Genomic DNA, 14,356 nt, shown 5'->3' with positions numbered 1-14,356 from the left:
CCTAGCCTGCTCTATATCTAAGGTGGGGATTTCTCCGGCCTAAAGGAAACAAAGGCACGTCTGTGTCTAAAAGTTCAAATCAAAGTTCTGTCTGTGTCCAAAAACCTATGCTTGTCCTCACATCTAGAAACAAACAAAGTGTGGGATTCATCTTAACCAAAATAGTGTTCAAAAGTAAAGACTCAGCTGCTCTTACCTTCTTCTTCAGGCTCAGTACAGTTCAAATAGCTGTTTGTTTCCTCAATGTCCAACCAGGCCTTGAGGGTCCCTTCCATAAGGTCAATATGATACATTTCACACAAAAAGAAGATCTTGAGGTTTCCGGTCCCCAAAATAAAGTTTCTCAGTTCTTTCGAACCTCAGGGTTCCCTTCCCCAAGATTCCAATGTGGTACTTATCCCAAAGTTATTTGTTTAATGTTCAATGTAGGAAAACAACAGGTTCACTTGATCTGCCTTCTGGCTTACCTTATCAAGTAGTTCATAGTTTTCAGTGGTTTACTTACAATTTTTTTTGCTGGTCATCATTTAAGATTCCATGGTCTAGGCGCAATTATCAGACCACACAGTCCACCCATTACAGGTCACGCAACCCGGTACCCTATACTTCTGTTTGGCTTGACAGGATGACTCTGATATTTATAATAGAGAGCTCCCTGGTCTAGGAGCAGTTGTCAGTCCGCACAGTCCACCCATTACAAGTCACGTAACCATAAGTCTCTCCATGGATTTGTTTAGCCCATCCTAGCTCCTCTGCATTGGGTTTCGGGTTTTTCACAATTGTCTTTTCTGTTAGTCAATGTCACTGCACCAGTCTTTGCTTTTCCATAAGATCACAAATCATTCTCACATTTGTAATTAGAATACTTAAGTATTTGTTCAATTTGCCACTTGTTGTAATTCAAATACCTAAGTATTTGTTCAATTTGGCAGTTGCTGTAACTCTGTTCAAAAAACTGTTGCTTCACATTTGTAGTTCGAATACTTAAGTATCTGTTCAATTTCCCACTTGTTATCATTCAAATACTTAAGTATTTGTTCACTTGTTGATAAATAATTTGACATTCATAATTTGTCAATTTAACTTCGAAGTGTGTGTTTGATACTTAATATCATTAGTTCTTAATCAAATAGAAGTTCTTATTTAGCTCGGTATTCAATATGATGTGCTTTTATTCAAAAACCCATTTTCATTTAGTTCAGCATTCTATAGAATTCACACTCATGTGTTTTTATGGGCTGTTGCTTATTTACAGTCTGCGTGTCTTGTCCGGAGCTGAGGAGCAGTCCGCCAGTTCGCTAGGCACGCCTCTGCACATACACTGTCTTCTCTGCTCTGCCCGCATTCCTTGTCCCCTCGAAGCCCAGCGGCTTCCACAGCTCCAGTTTCACCTGGGCTTGGATGCAGATGGCTTTTCTTGTTCCTCTGCTGCATGGCAGTGCCTGCTGCCTGCCTTCCAATGTGAAGGCTTCCGGTCCTGCAAAGTCCCCCTTGCAGATCTCCCGGGATTGATGCCGGCGTCTCGACTTCTGGTCTTCTCCCAACATGGCAGTTCTCCTTCTCTCCTCACATAGCTGCCTCTCCTTCCTTTATACACCTAAGCCCTATTAAGGGTTTTAACAAGTAGGTTGTTAACTGGAATTGCCTATCTATAATGGGCCCAATTAATGTGACATGCCTGACCTTCATTACTCCCTATACTTACACCTCTCTTCTTTGTCGTAGTACTAGAGTGGTGTTGGTCATAGCAAGTGTACATTTCTCCTAGTTGACTTTTGTTCTTCTCAGTACTTGGTGGGCATTTATAAGGACAGATAGAGCTTGAGTGAACATAGCACAAAAAGGCTGAAGGAAGGGAGGGTACCATGTCTCATCATCCAACACTCTCTCCTCAATCCCCAAGGACCCTCCACCAAGGTGATCCTCTCTCGCTTGTTCACCCCCAGGGTCGGGATCCAAGTGTGATGGCCTTTCCCTGGTCACCTGCGCTGAGGACTCTTGGGGAATAGGTGGGAGAATACCAAGGTTTCTTACAAAATCCAGTAATGGAATGTCACAATTGGGATTTCTGACATGCAATCTACTATCTACTACTGCACCAGTGCAAAAGCACACCCACAGGAAAGCAGCATAAGTGTTGTACTGTATACTGTTGTAGGTGGTAGTAGTGCTGTGGGGCTGTTTTACTGTATGCTACAGGATGTGTGGGTGCCCATTGTGACGAATCCTCGTATGTCGCCCCTTCTCCCCAAGGAGGAGCCCCATCCCATGAGGCCATGGAGGTGAGGCCGCTACCGGATAGTCCCACGGGGGTGGTACTCAGTGGGAGGATATCATGGGGAGGGACCCCCCATGGGACTATGCACGACTCTTTGGAGAGAATGGGGTATGTACAAAATACATCCCAACCTCGCTCATCCTCATTCTCTGGGCACAGTACATTAGTCCCCCACACATCCATGTACCTGTGCAAAGTAGATGGTCCAGCCTCTATGAGAGTAAAACAAAAGATGTGATGGCTGGAAGGTTTAGAATAAATCTTAACCTCTGGCATTGCTCTGCGCAGCCCTACAGACCATCGTTCTTTACCTGTCAAGCCATTACATAAGGGGAAAGACCATATGCAAATCAGCCTTTGCCCCACTCCCAAAGGACCCATCCAGCCCCAACTGCTTGGTCACATCCCTTTTGCACAAGACCACAAGCATCTTTTGTTTTGCTTTAGTCGCCCTGAGTGGGACGGTATACCCAGACGTGGGTCCCGTGCCTGCTGGGCCTAGAGGCCAAAGCAACTCCTCCCTGATGAGGCCTAAGAAGGCTAAAACATGTTTGGGGATGCTTGCGGTCTCGTGCAGAAGGAATGTCACAAGCAGTTCGGGCAGAACTGCCCCTTTTGGGGTGTGACCAAGCCTGATTTGCATATGGTCTTTCCCCTTTTGGCTTGGCAGGCAGCGAACGATGGTCTGGAAGGATGCCCAGAGCAATGCCAGAGTTTAAGATTAATTCTAAACCTTCCAGCGATCACCTCTTTTGTTTTGCTTTAGTTACCTCGAGTGGGATGGGTATGTCCAGACGTGGGTCCCCGTGCCAGCTGGACTTAGAGATCGAAGCTCCTCCTCATTGATGAGGCTCAACAAGGCTAAAACACATTTGGAGATGTATCAAGCGTTGCCATTGATATGTTTGCAGTTTGAATAAGCTAATCCTATTAGATCTCACAACTGTCCAAAACCAACCATTGAGCGCTCATCTTTTGTTGATTGATTATTAAACCGTTTTCGGTATTACCACTTTCCCTGAGGATAACCTTTATTGGTCAAAACATGTGCTGGCTGTTTTGTCGGACATAATAAATATTTGTATAAGAATGCAACTTTAGAGAAATCTTAAACTTAGCTTTCTTTTGTGTTCTTTGGTTGCATTATTTCTTAGCGATGGATTATATGTGCAATTTCCATTGTTGATTGATTAGAGCTCATTGAGGTCTGAGCAATATCTTTAAGACTACATTTTAGTTGCTGGTGAAGATGCAAAGATCAGATCTTAGATTTTGTTTTTGAGACAAAAGAGTGTCTTCAGCATCTGTAATTAAAGTGTCATCCTTCCATGGCAATACAAAGAAAACATTTCAGGGGAAAAGTCTTATATTTTAGGTAGGCACGAGGAGATTATATGTGTGTGCTGTAAGTAACTGTGCTATTTTTAAGTTGCCAGATCAAATATTCATTGTGGAGAAAATGCTGTATACGTTTTAACAGGCAGCAGGAGTTTATATTCAGTGTCTGTAAGTGACTGTGCTGTCTTTTGGCATTAGGAATACAGAAAACATCTTATAATTCGTGGTAGGTAGGAGAATATTATATTCAGAGGCTTGAAGTGACTGTGTTATCTTTTAATGGTCATTCCAAATACTTGTTGCTTGTAGAATCTAAGAGAGTGCATTCAGTGTCTATAATTGAGTGTGTTGTCATTTATTGGCCATACCAAAGGCTACTTGTGAAGATACATTCTTGTATTGCTTGGTAGGCTAAAGACTACATTCAGTGTCAGGAGGGGATGGGAACCCCTCACAGCCTAAGGTGGGAGGCCTGCCAGGGTGGATGCCATTGCCAGTCCTACCCCAGAGGGGGATGGTGGCATTTGAGAGGACCCCAAATCCTGTGCCTTTCCCAAGTAGCAGTCTTTGCATTGCAATACCAAATTGCATCACCCCATACCTCTTAACAAAAGTGCAGGGTAAGTTCTCTCTTCCTTTTCCAGAAATGCCAGAGGAACCACAATCACCAGAGGAGACCACCCGGAATACAGCAGCCCAAAGTACTCCACGCAATCCAATGCCAGAGCCCAGCTGGGGAGAGAAAGTCAGCCGAAAGAGAGCCGGAGCTCCTACGCACCTGCTTGGATCACTAGGCAATCTGCATAATGACGACGCTGGGAGGGAGAGAGAACAAATGGACGAAGAAACAGAGCTCCTATGCAGCTGCTTAAGGAGCTGTGCACCAAATATCCAGCCTCAACACCTACAATAGGGAAAACCGCTGTGGCTGCCCAAGACTACCACAGGCTTAAAAAAGAATCACCACAGCTCCAAAGAACTAAACTTACCTTAAGGGGAATTGAGCCACAGTCCCCTAACATGAACTCGGACACTTTGTAGCACGGGTTGTCATTGTTGCAGCATGGTGGTCCTGTGCAGAAAAAAGCGGTGGGGCTTAACCTGCTCTTTGAAACATTCTGTAATGCTGATCTCTCATGGGCGGGGACGACCGGGCCAGAGAAATAACCAGAAGAGGGGGTGGGGGATCATAGAACTGGCAGGAAACACAAGGTTGTGGGATGTTCGAGTCGGGTCAGAGGATGAGCAGGTGGCAGCCCAAAAAGACCAGAAGGAGGAAGACTGACAGATAAGAGTGTGGGGGCGAATTGTAGAGCAGGTGAGATATTGGTTAATGAGTGCAAGTGTTACAGCATTACGAGTGTGCATTAAAGATTAGCAAGTGAGTTTGCAGCGGGAGTGTAGGCAGTGAATGTGAAGTGAATGTTAGGCTGAAAGAGGGGTGTTTGAGAAGAAGGTGGAGAGGAGATGTAATAGTAGTTTTGAGGAAGGAGTAGCAGTGTGGAAGTGGGAGTGATAAAGTGTAGGCGCAAGTAGTAAAGTAGTAACATCAAAGGGTAGAGACAGTAGTAGAAGGCGTGAGAGACATCAGAAGGTCAAAGGAGAATAGATCCAGAAAGTTGAAGAAGTAAAGTTGAAAGGAGGAGAGTTTAAGAGAGGAGAATAGAGTATAGAGAAATCGAGAGAAGCAACAGTGCACAACAGGAAGATGACAGGATTGGGCAGAGTGTCTGAAGACACATCCCCACTCCTCAGGTAGCCAATAAACAATGTATAGAGTAGGGGGTGTCTAGGACACCCCCAAGGGAATCCAAATAGAAAAAGGAAACTGCCTTTAGATTATCAAGACCAGCCATTTAGAAATCAAAGAGTAGGAATCAATATTCTCTATCTACTAACACGGGAATATGGACACCCGGTTTAGGGTGAAAAACGTTATATTAAGACAAGAGAGAGGGAGGCGGCCTTAGTGCCCTGCTGAAACATTTTATTAAAAGCCTTGAAGCATCTCTGAGATTCTGGGTATTCTTTGTGACATCTGTGTCAGTAACGCAGGGTGTCACCTTTTAGTGGGCATAAAAAGAAAAGAAGACTTGCCTTTCTTAGTAAGCAGGATGTGATTACATTCAGTGGCTATGACTGCGCTGTCATTTAATTGTCAAACCAAATGCTTATTGCTTTCCAAGTTGTGAATAACAAATCCTAGAATTGTTTGGAAATAAAAAAAAAGTGCATTCAGTGTCTGTAACTGAGTGCATTGTCTTTTTTAGTGGAAATACCAAAGTGGCCATACAAACTACTAGATGCAGAGAATAAGTCTTACATTTTTTGGAAGGCAGGAGGAGATTATAATCAGTGGCTGTAAGTGACTATGCATATTTTAGTGGTCAGACCAAATACTTGATACTTGCAATGTTCTGAATAACAAATCTTAAAGGTCTGTTGGGGGAAAGCAGTGCAATCAATGGCTGTAACTGAGTCTGATGTGTTCCACCTTCTTATGGCTATGGTGAGGTGACCATTTCGAGTGCCAACATCTTCCATAGCACTGAAAGGTGCCAGTGGGAGAAAGAGGCAGGGGGGAGGCTGTCTCTGAGGCAGAAAGGGGAAAGGAGTTACAGGCTGTATTTGGTGATGTGCTGCAAGAAACAACTGCATAGGTGCAGGACGTGAGATATTTTTGGTGTGGTCCACCACCAACCATATCCACTGATAAACAGTCTGAGGATAAGGATGTTTATTGGGATGGATGATGAGGAACAAGATAAAAGTGGTGACCCAACTGAGTTAAGCCCCAATGCAACGCATGATTTCAGAAAACTGTTATACATAGGAGGAGAAGGGGAGCATTATGCCAAAGTTAATGAGGTAAGAGGGAACGACAAAACTACTGTTCCACCTTTGTACCTTGTTTTTCAAAGACAGTATGTCAGATCTGAAACCCCTCAGTGTGTGAAAGCCATAGCATTAACTCTAGCCCTGCCACCAACCAAAGAAGTTCTTCATATTGCAAGACAAAGAAAAACAGCATATCACCACCTCCATTCTGGACAATAAAACTGGGTGCCATGCAAATCTGGGTCAAGTTCAGGGCCCCAGCCTTGTATGTATAATATTCAGAATGTGCAGACGAATCTGGGAAGCAACGGAACGCCGTACATAGGGGACACACCCACATAATTAAAGCAACAGTGCATGGGGAGCAGGAAAGCCATGATCAATACAGGTATCAGGGAAGGGAGTGGTATCTTTGTTGTGTAATACCATTTGACACCATATACAAGACTGGGATGACCCCAGATGACCTATCTCCACTACAGCCCTTTCAGCAGAAGTCAGCCACCATGCTGCAGCCAGTCTATACTGTCACCTAAGAAAATGTTGCTGCTTTTACGTAATAGCTCTACTGCCTAACTACCGTGGTGCTGACTCGCTGGTTATATAGGCTATTAGTGAACGTGCTATTACTGTTCTGTCCTTGAGTGCTGTTCCTTCTACTTTACAAGTATAGTAATTCGCAGAGAGCTACCTTCCAACGCGCCACACAGTAGCAATGTTTGGTAGTTCTGCCTGTAGAAGAGATGCGAAAATGTGAATGTTTGCCTTCTTTAGTCTCTGTCATTCAAGAGAGCCCACATCTGGAAATATGTGACATGATTTTCAACTGCAATAATATACTGTGGTACATGTTGATGCTCTATGACATTAACTGTGTTCTTAAGATTTTTCAAAATTGAAAAAAATCTGAAGTTGTTCTACCAACCACACCATCAGCACCAGCCCATCAACAACAAGATAGCAAACTATCATAAGTAATTAAGGATAATGTTCAAACAGTCTTGCTAGCCTAGCAATCCAATCTGTTGTGTAATATCACCTCACATCCACTTCAAAGTCTTACATGTTTGGCTTCTACTTTATTCAGTTCCAGTAACATTGACACTGAATGCTGTGGTGTATTAATGCATTTCAATACATCCCTGCAATATGCAATACCCATTGGATTTTCTTTCAACTGTGACAGAAGATTGAATAATGCAAAGCACATATTCCTGGCCGAACATGTTGCATGCTATATGAAAACTGCAAACAAGTACATTAAGAACATTTGGAACATGATTCATTTGGTGTCTGCCATGTTAAAAATGCCATGATAATATTGTAGAAACTTAATTGCACTAACTGTAACCATGTAGGCGAACATTTGGTCCATTAATATGATTCCATTCTGGATTAGTTAATTTAACTCCAATTAACTCCTTGACCCTTTCCTCAAATGTTTGCAGTCTTGTTTCAGCTCTGCAGACAGTGATATAACTAGGCAGCTTCTGCAACTCAGTGTGACCCTCTCACTCACTTGTAGAGCCACTTACACCGTATTTAGAGATTATCCTATTGGCTCAGGGGCAGTCACCTGACCTGCCCTTTTCCTACCATCTCGATTAATGCCTATTCAGTCAACTGCAAGATAGTAGGGTGGTTGAGGGCATTCGGCCATTCAGTGCATCCATCCCTTCCAGGTAGTTCATTTCCCCATGACTGATGGTCATCTGGAAATGCAAGCAGTGTGTGCCAGGATGATGCATCATTCGGCCCCTTTACATGTGACCCAACACCTGTACTCCTTTTCTGTCTCTGGGCAGCCTAATACCTCAGCTGCACCATCTCCCTGTGTTACCGCCATCTCCCCTCCAACTCCAATGTTTTTTAAGGCATTGCCCAATATCAACTCTAGTAAAATCAGAAATAAAATGCCCATCTCAGGAACTAAAAATTGCTTGCAAGCCCTCCCCAGTCATATCCAATACCTCTGCCATAAAGACTCCCTGCACTGGCACTGCCTCCTTCGCCAGTGGCAAACCTTTCACTGTCAGCCCTCCCTCCTTTCCTATTCCTGAGTTCCTGAGTTGCTGCCAAATGACTCGGCCACCACAAGCAACCCCTGTTCTGGTTGTGGGAGCTACGGCACCTACAGGGCACATAACCACAACAGGCACACCCTTCTCTAAGATCTCAACCTCGCAATTTATAGCCCCGCCCCATGAACGGTCAACCTCGTATTCCTCCTCCAACAACCCCTCCTCCAAATGTGTGCCCCACTTCATGATTTCAATACACTTCTTAGAAATGTGTAAGACAAGTGAATGGCAAGAACAAATAAAGGGTTTTGCAAAGGGTTCTATGAAACACAAATGTGGGTTTTTGTATTTCGTTCAGAAATGACTTCCAATAATACATTTAGAGAGGGTTACTAAATGAAGAATGCTTTTCTAGTTCACAAAGGGAGAAGGGTTACAGGCAAGGTAAGGGAAACCAATGAAGAAGAGAAACGAGGCATAGTAAGGCAAACACATAGCCAAAGAAGATGAGAAATACAAAAGGGATAGGATTTTTTGTTACCTTTGTTACTTTTTCAGAGTGACTCAAAGAAAAGAAAAGAGCCGAATAAACACACAGACAAATGGGGAAAAGCAAGACCATACATCACTCAAATTTAATACACGGGCAACAACGCTGTACAAAATCCACCAAAATCTTTGTAAAGCGCAAGTGGTGGTCTTTCCCTATAAATTCCTGCTCCAATAAGCTACATGATATGATATGACATTTATAACGCGCCTGTACACAAGTGTTTCTAGGCACGATAATACAAGGAGGGGGAAACAAAGGGAGTAAAAAACAACGTGCTAAGTACGCCTTGTGTCATTCAGATCGCGCAAGTGCGGGGAAGGTGGACAAAGTGAAAACAATTTTGTCATTTCATGGAGCTCAAACCGGTCCAGGGGCACAATGAATGTAGCAGGGAGACTCAGTAACTCTGACTGTCCCACTTCCGTCACCATTATTGGCTGCCGACGAGTCCCATGAGAACATCGAATATGGAAGGCCGTATTACCTTTGAGCCACGAGCAGGGCGGGGCAGAGGTGCACCCAGCCTTATCCATCAAATAATTGCAAGAAGCCAAGAAGGGAACATTGCAACAACTGATAGGGTAACACAACGGAAGGGTTTACTGTCACAGGAAGGGTTGTCCTGTATTAGCCGGCAATCAAATAAAATGCTCCCGCGCCAGGCAGACCACATCATACACTTTCATGCACTCATCCTGCTTTTAGGCATGTGTGACATAGCAAGCTTTCATAACTCCACTCATGACGAATATATTCTGAAGCATGAAACGCTGTTGGCCTTCTTACCTGAACGTTTTCTTCTGTGACCTGAATCTCCGCTGTGTAAACATAGTCAATAAGCAATTTTAGTGTCCAGCCATCAACTTCCTTAATTCGAACTCTTTTCGCTCGACTCTCACTCATCTCACCTGCAATAAAAAAAACAGACAGATGTGTTGTTCACTGTAGTTAATGGCGCTTAAGAGACAGTATGAGGGAAATAACTGTAATTTATGAGTTATGTTCTTTTTCTGAGTTAAATACTTCTTGAACTTTGAAAACAGCCTTTGGCTATCAGATTGAGGGGCTTGCAGGGTTTGGTAAATTGGGTAAATGGACAATTATGAGACAGTGGGTGCTGCTTAGAAGGTGGCACTTCAATGAGTGCAGCAGATCTGGGCCCTCTTCAATGTGAACAGCTGCACTTATTTCACCTTCCTTTCCTCACATCTGACACAGATCATCGCCCCTGATGGACATCATTGCTCCTCAGAAACTGCATTACCTCACCGATATTACCACACATGACAAACATTACTCGACCAGTGACATGTTTTCCTATTGCAGAAATACTTAAGCTTTGCCTGAGAGGTTGGGCTGTCATGCTGTACAAGCTACATGTAGATTTGCACAAGGAAACAGAACGTTGGCATGCTGTGTCCTTACTCTGCTGCACTGAGCCAATCAGCATTGGAAGTTGTGGCCTTGGCCTACCCTTTCCTTCGGCCAAAGCTAAAGCTTTCCATTCTTCGTTCTGTCACTCAGGGAGAAAGGAGCTCAGTTCTATTAGCTTCTTCCCAGTTGTCTATCTCAGCCCAGAGCCATAACAAAAGAGTTGTGTGTCTGTGAAGTTATTCCTCATTGTGTGACTATGCCATCTCAGCACATGGTGTGATTCAGGAGGGAGATGTGTGCTGTAGGGTTGTTCCTCATTGTCCGACCCAGCCCAGAGTCGCACATCCATTCTTCATTCACTCACTCAGTAAGAGCTGGGAGAAAGAGGTAAGTTCAGCTATATAGCCAGAGCCACACGGAAGGAGTGCTGTGTTTGTGAGCATATTCCTCAGTGTCAGACCCAAATTAGCCTCATCTCATGCCATGAATCAGAGGAAAGGAGCTATTTTTCTGTTTATGGAGTGTCTCACTAACGCTCTCCATGATAAAGAGCTCCTTGTGTCTACTCAGGTAGGAGATTATCTGGACACTTCTACTGAAGAGAATGAGATAAATTGGTGGGGGTCCATATATTTAGCATGGACAATCTGCAATTTTCACAATGCTTCCAATAGGCTGCTTATTTGACTTCCACCACTCAGAGCTCACATAGATTCTGCACAGGGAAGAAATGTGGCCTTTTCCAGTGCCGGGACAACACTCACAGGGCTGCCACCTCACCAGCATTCCCTGCTTGAGATGTTGCACCTGACCACTTCAGAGGGCGCCTCACGTTCCTAGGAGAAGTTGATGGAGGATGCACCAAGTTTATTCAAGGTAGAGTGAGTGGCAATGTAATGTTCTATTGGAAAGCCTGTCAGCGTCCTTATGCAAGGAGGAAGCGATGAGGAGGGAGCAGGGCAAAGCGCCGGAAATAAAGTTAGTTTAAGACAGTAATTGCTGTGCTCCGTTGTCTCCTTGCCTGTGTGTGTGTACCCTCAGGTGAGACACGAAATTAACCTACTCAAACAGTGCCTTCTGCCCCCAGCAGCGGCGGTTACAGGCATACTCCCAGAGGAACACAGAGCAGCGCAGCAAGGTCTTTGTTTCCCCCACCCTCAGTTTGGCCGTCCCTTCACAAAGCTGATGGCTCCCTTTGTTGGTGGACACAAATTATACATGCCTGCCCACCATGTGAAGGTGCATTACAGAGTGGGCTGCTCTCCGGGCCAGCGTTGTTGCATCACATGGCCCGCCAGCTGTATACACACAATTTCTACTGCATGATGCTGCGGTGTATGCTAGAAACCCAAGGCCAATGGAAAGATTGGCCTATTCACTGCTGGGGTTAGTGTAAGTGCCATTTACCTATGTCACAGGTGTTCAAGATAAAGCAACATTACAACTAAATTAAATGACCACAGGAAAAGGAAATCAATACAAAAATAAACAAAAGAGCCCTAAAGCGTCAGACACATTTTCTCATCAAGCAATTTACTGACAAGGGACACTATGTTGGATCAGGAACCAGCTCTGTCTACAGCCAGGTGGCTGTCGCTGATCTACGCCCTCAATCTCTGGTCTGGTTGATGCATTTCCCATACAAGCACCACTCCAATTTGACATGACTGATAACACAAACCTAGGGCCTGGCTGGGCCAGGTGGATGCATGACTTTGAAGTGTATCTGGATGCCATTGGGTCCCATGATGATTGATGCAGAAGAGGTCTCCTTACTTTTTCAGCAAGCCCAGCAGTGAGGGATATCATATACGAAAAGCCATAAAATGAGATAACTACTTACCAAGATTTAAACATTGCTTAAATGAGCACTTTGTAATCCACAAAAACGTGTAATACGAGCGACACATATTCCACACCACTACTCAACTACAGGGTGAAACAATGGATAATTTTGTGAAATGACTGCGCGCACTTGTAAAACATTGCAACTTTCATTTATACTCTAATGAAGAGGCCAAGTCACAAGTGATAGCGGGATGTGAGTGGCTCGCATTCAGAAAGAAGCTACTTCAGAAGCCACACACTTTGCCAGAAATGTGTACAATGCCCAGACTACCATGGCCATTTATATGCAAGTCACTCTGATGCAGAAACTTAAGGTGACGCCGAACCCAGTTGCACCGATACGAAAAAATAACATCACAGCAAGTACCTGACAAACGCACAAAGCAACTCTGCTATAGATGTGGCTGTGCCTTTCCACATGAAGGAGTCTGTCTCGCGGTGGGACAGGAATGCTCTGCATGTGGAGTGGAGAACCAGTATGGTGCATGCCGAGAGGAAATAGAGGAAATACAACATTCAGTAACAACCTGCCTATATACAAACCACGAGAGGAGAAGAAAAGGGAAACAAACAGTTGTAGATCCATGCACACAGACAAAGGTTAAAGATACAAACAGTCGGACAGACGATCAGAGTCCCCTGAACAATGTCATAAACCACAAAGAAGACTTGCGGCTCTGACTCGACATCTGGTCCTGAGAGATAAAAAAGATAGGTCGATGCCACCGGTAACCCTACGGCCATGGAACACAGTCCTATTCCAATGCTAAAAACAAATGGGCAGACATACCAATTCCATATTGGCTCTGGGGCAACAGTAAATGTTATGTCAGAATAAGAATTGGATAAGCTACATCAGGTATCAAAGCTAAGGAACGGGCAAGTGGACATTTATGCATATGACTCCAAAACTTTGCAGTGTAGAGGTGCATTCAAGGCCAAGTGCACGTACAAAGAACAATCTGATCATGTGCTGATACAGGTCATAAAATCTAATGTGCACTGCGGATGCCTTCTAAGCTTTAAATCAGCAATCCAGATGGGTCTCATCCACATACTCTATCAGCTGATGGCAAATCAGTATATTACCACGTCTGCAAAAATGGAAGCCACATTCCCTTCGCTATTCAAAGGGATTGGCAAATTGAAAGGATCCCAGGTCAAGCTCCATGTTGACCCAATGGTAAAGCCAGTAGCACAAAATTACAGGGGCATCCTGTTCAATATACATCGCCAAGAGGAAAAGGACCTCCACTCCCTCATAAAGGCAGACATCATTGAACTGGTGAAAGGACCTAGCTTGTGGGTGTCAGCCATTGTCCTAGTACCAAAGAAGGAACCAGATAACCACATACGCCTTTGCATTGATATGAGAATGCCAAACCAGGCAATCATAAGGGAAAGGTACCAGGCACCACACATATCAGACATGGTACATCTCCACAACAGGGCCACAATATTTTTGAGACTCATCTTAAATACGGGATATCATCATGTGAAACCAGTGAGGATTTCTGATACATCACAACATTTACAACGCATCTCGGACTTGTCCGATACAAACAGATGAATTTTGGAATATCTTCAGCTTTTGAGATTTTCCAGGAGGAAATACATGAAGTCACCTGCCACATACCCAACTGTCTCAACTACAGCAACGATATCTTGGTTTTTGGAACATCACAAGATAAACATGATGCTACGCTGTTCCAGGTGTATAAGGCCGTTGAAGATGCTAACCTCAACCTCAATAAGAATAAATGTGTTTTAACAAATCCACCCTAAAATGTTTTGGCCATGTGTTTTCATCAAGAGGCGTTGAACCAGACCCTTACAAAGTTAAATCGTTGACAGCATGTGAATGTAGCTCAATTACAGTCCTTCCTGGATTTTGTGAGCTACTGCATTCGTTACCTCCCTGATTTTGCATCCATCAATGCTTCCCTACACATGCACGTGAAAACAGACTAAGGGCCCGATTCATATAATATTTGCCCGGTTCAAAGTGAATTTGCACTGCTGAAAAGTGACTTTGCACTGCCAACACAAACCCTGATTTATGGAACCGTGCAAAGTGTATTTTTGCCATGCAAAGTCCGGGCAACG

General features: G+C 44.1%; 1 protein-coding gene across 1 annotated transcript in view; it reads right to left on the bottom strand.

Moving 5' to 3' along the window:
* Positions 1–14,356, bottom strand: part of KLHL2 (kelch like family member 2) — an 864,825-nt gene that overhangs the window by 547,320 nt on the left and 303,149 nt on the right. Inside the window, exon 4 of the mRNA XM_069631381.1 lies at positions 9,815–9,936. Coding sequence (XP_069487482.1) covers positions 9,815–9,936 — 122 coding nt within the window. The remainder of the gene's footprint in view (positions 1–9,814; positions 9,937–14,356) is intronic.

The sequence above is a fragment of the Ambystoma mexicanum genome, chromosome 6q (assembly GCF_040938575.1).
Source record: "Ambystoma mexicanum isolate Mex_15411 chromosome 6q, UKY_AmexF1_1, whole genome shotgun sequence".
Classification (NCBI taxonomy): domain Eukaryota; kingdom Metazoa; phylum Chordata; class Amphibia; order Caudata; family Ambystomatidae; genus Ambystoma; species Ambystoma mexicanum.
This window is presented reverse-complemented; position numbering and strand designations above follow the sequence as displayed.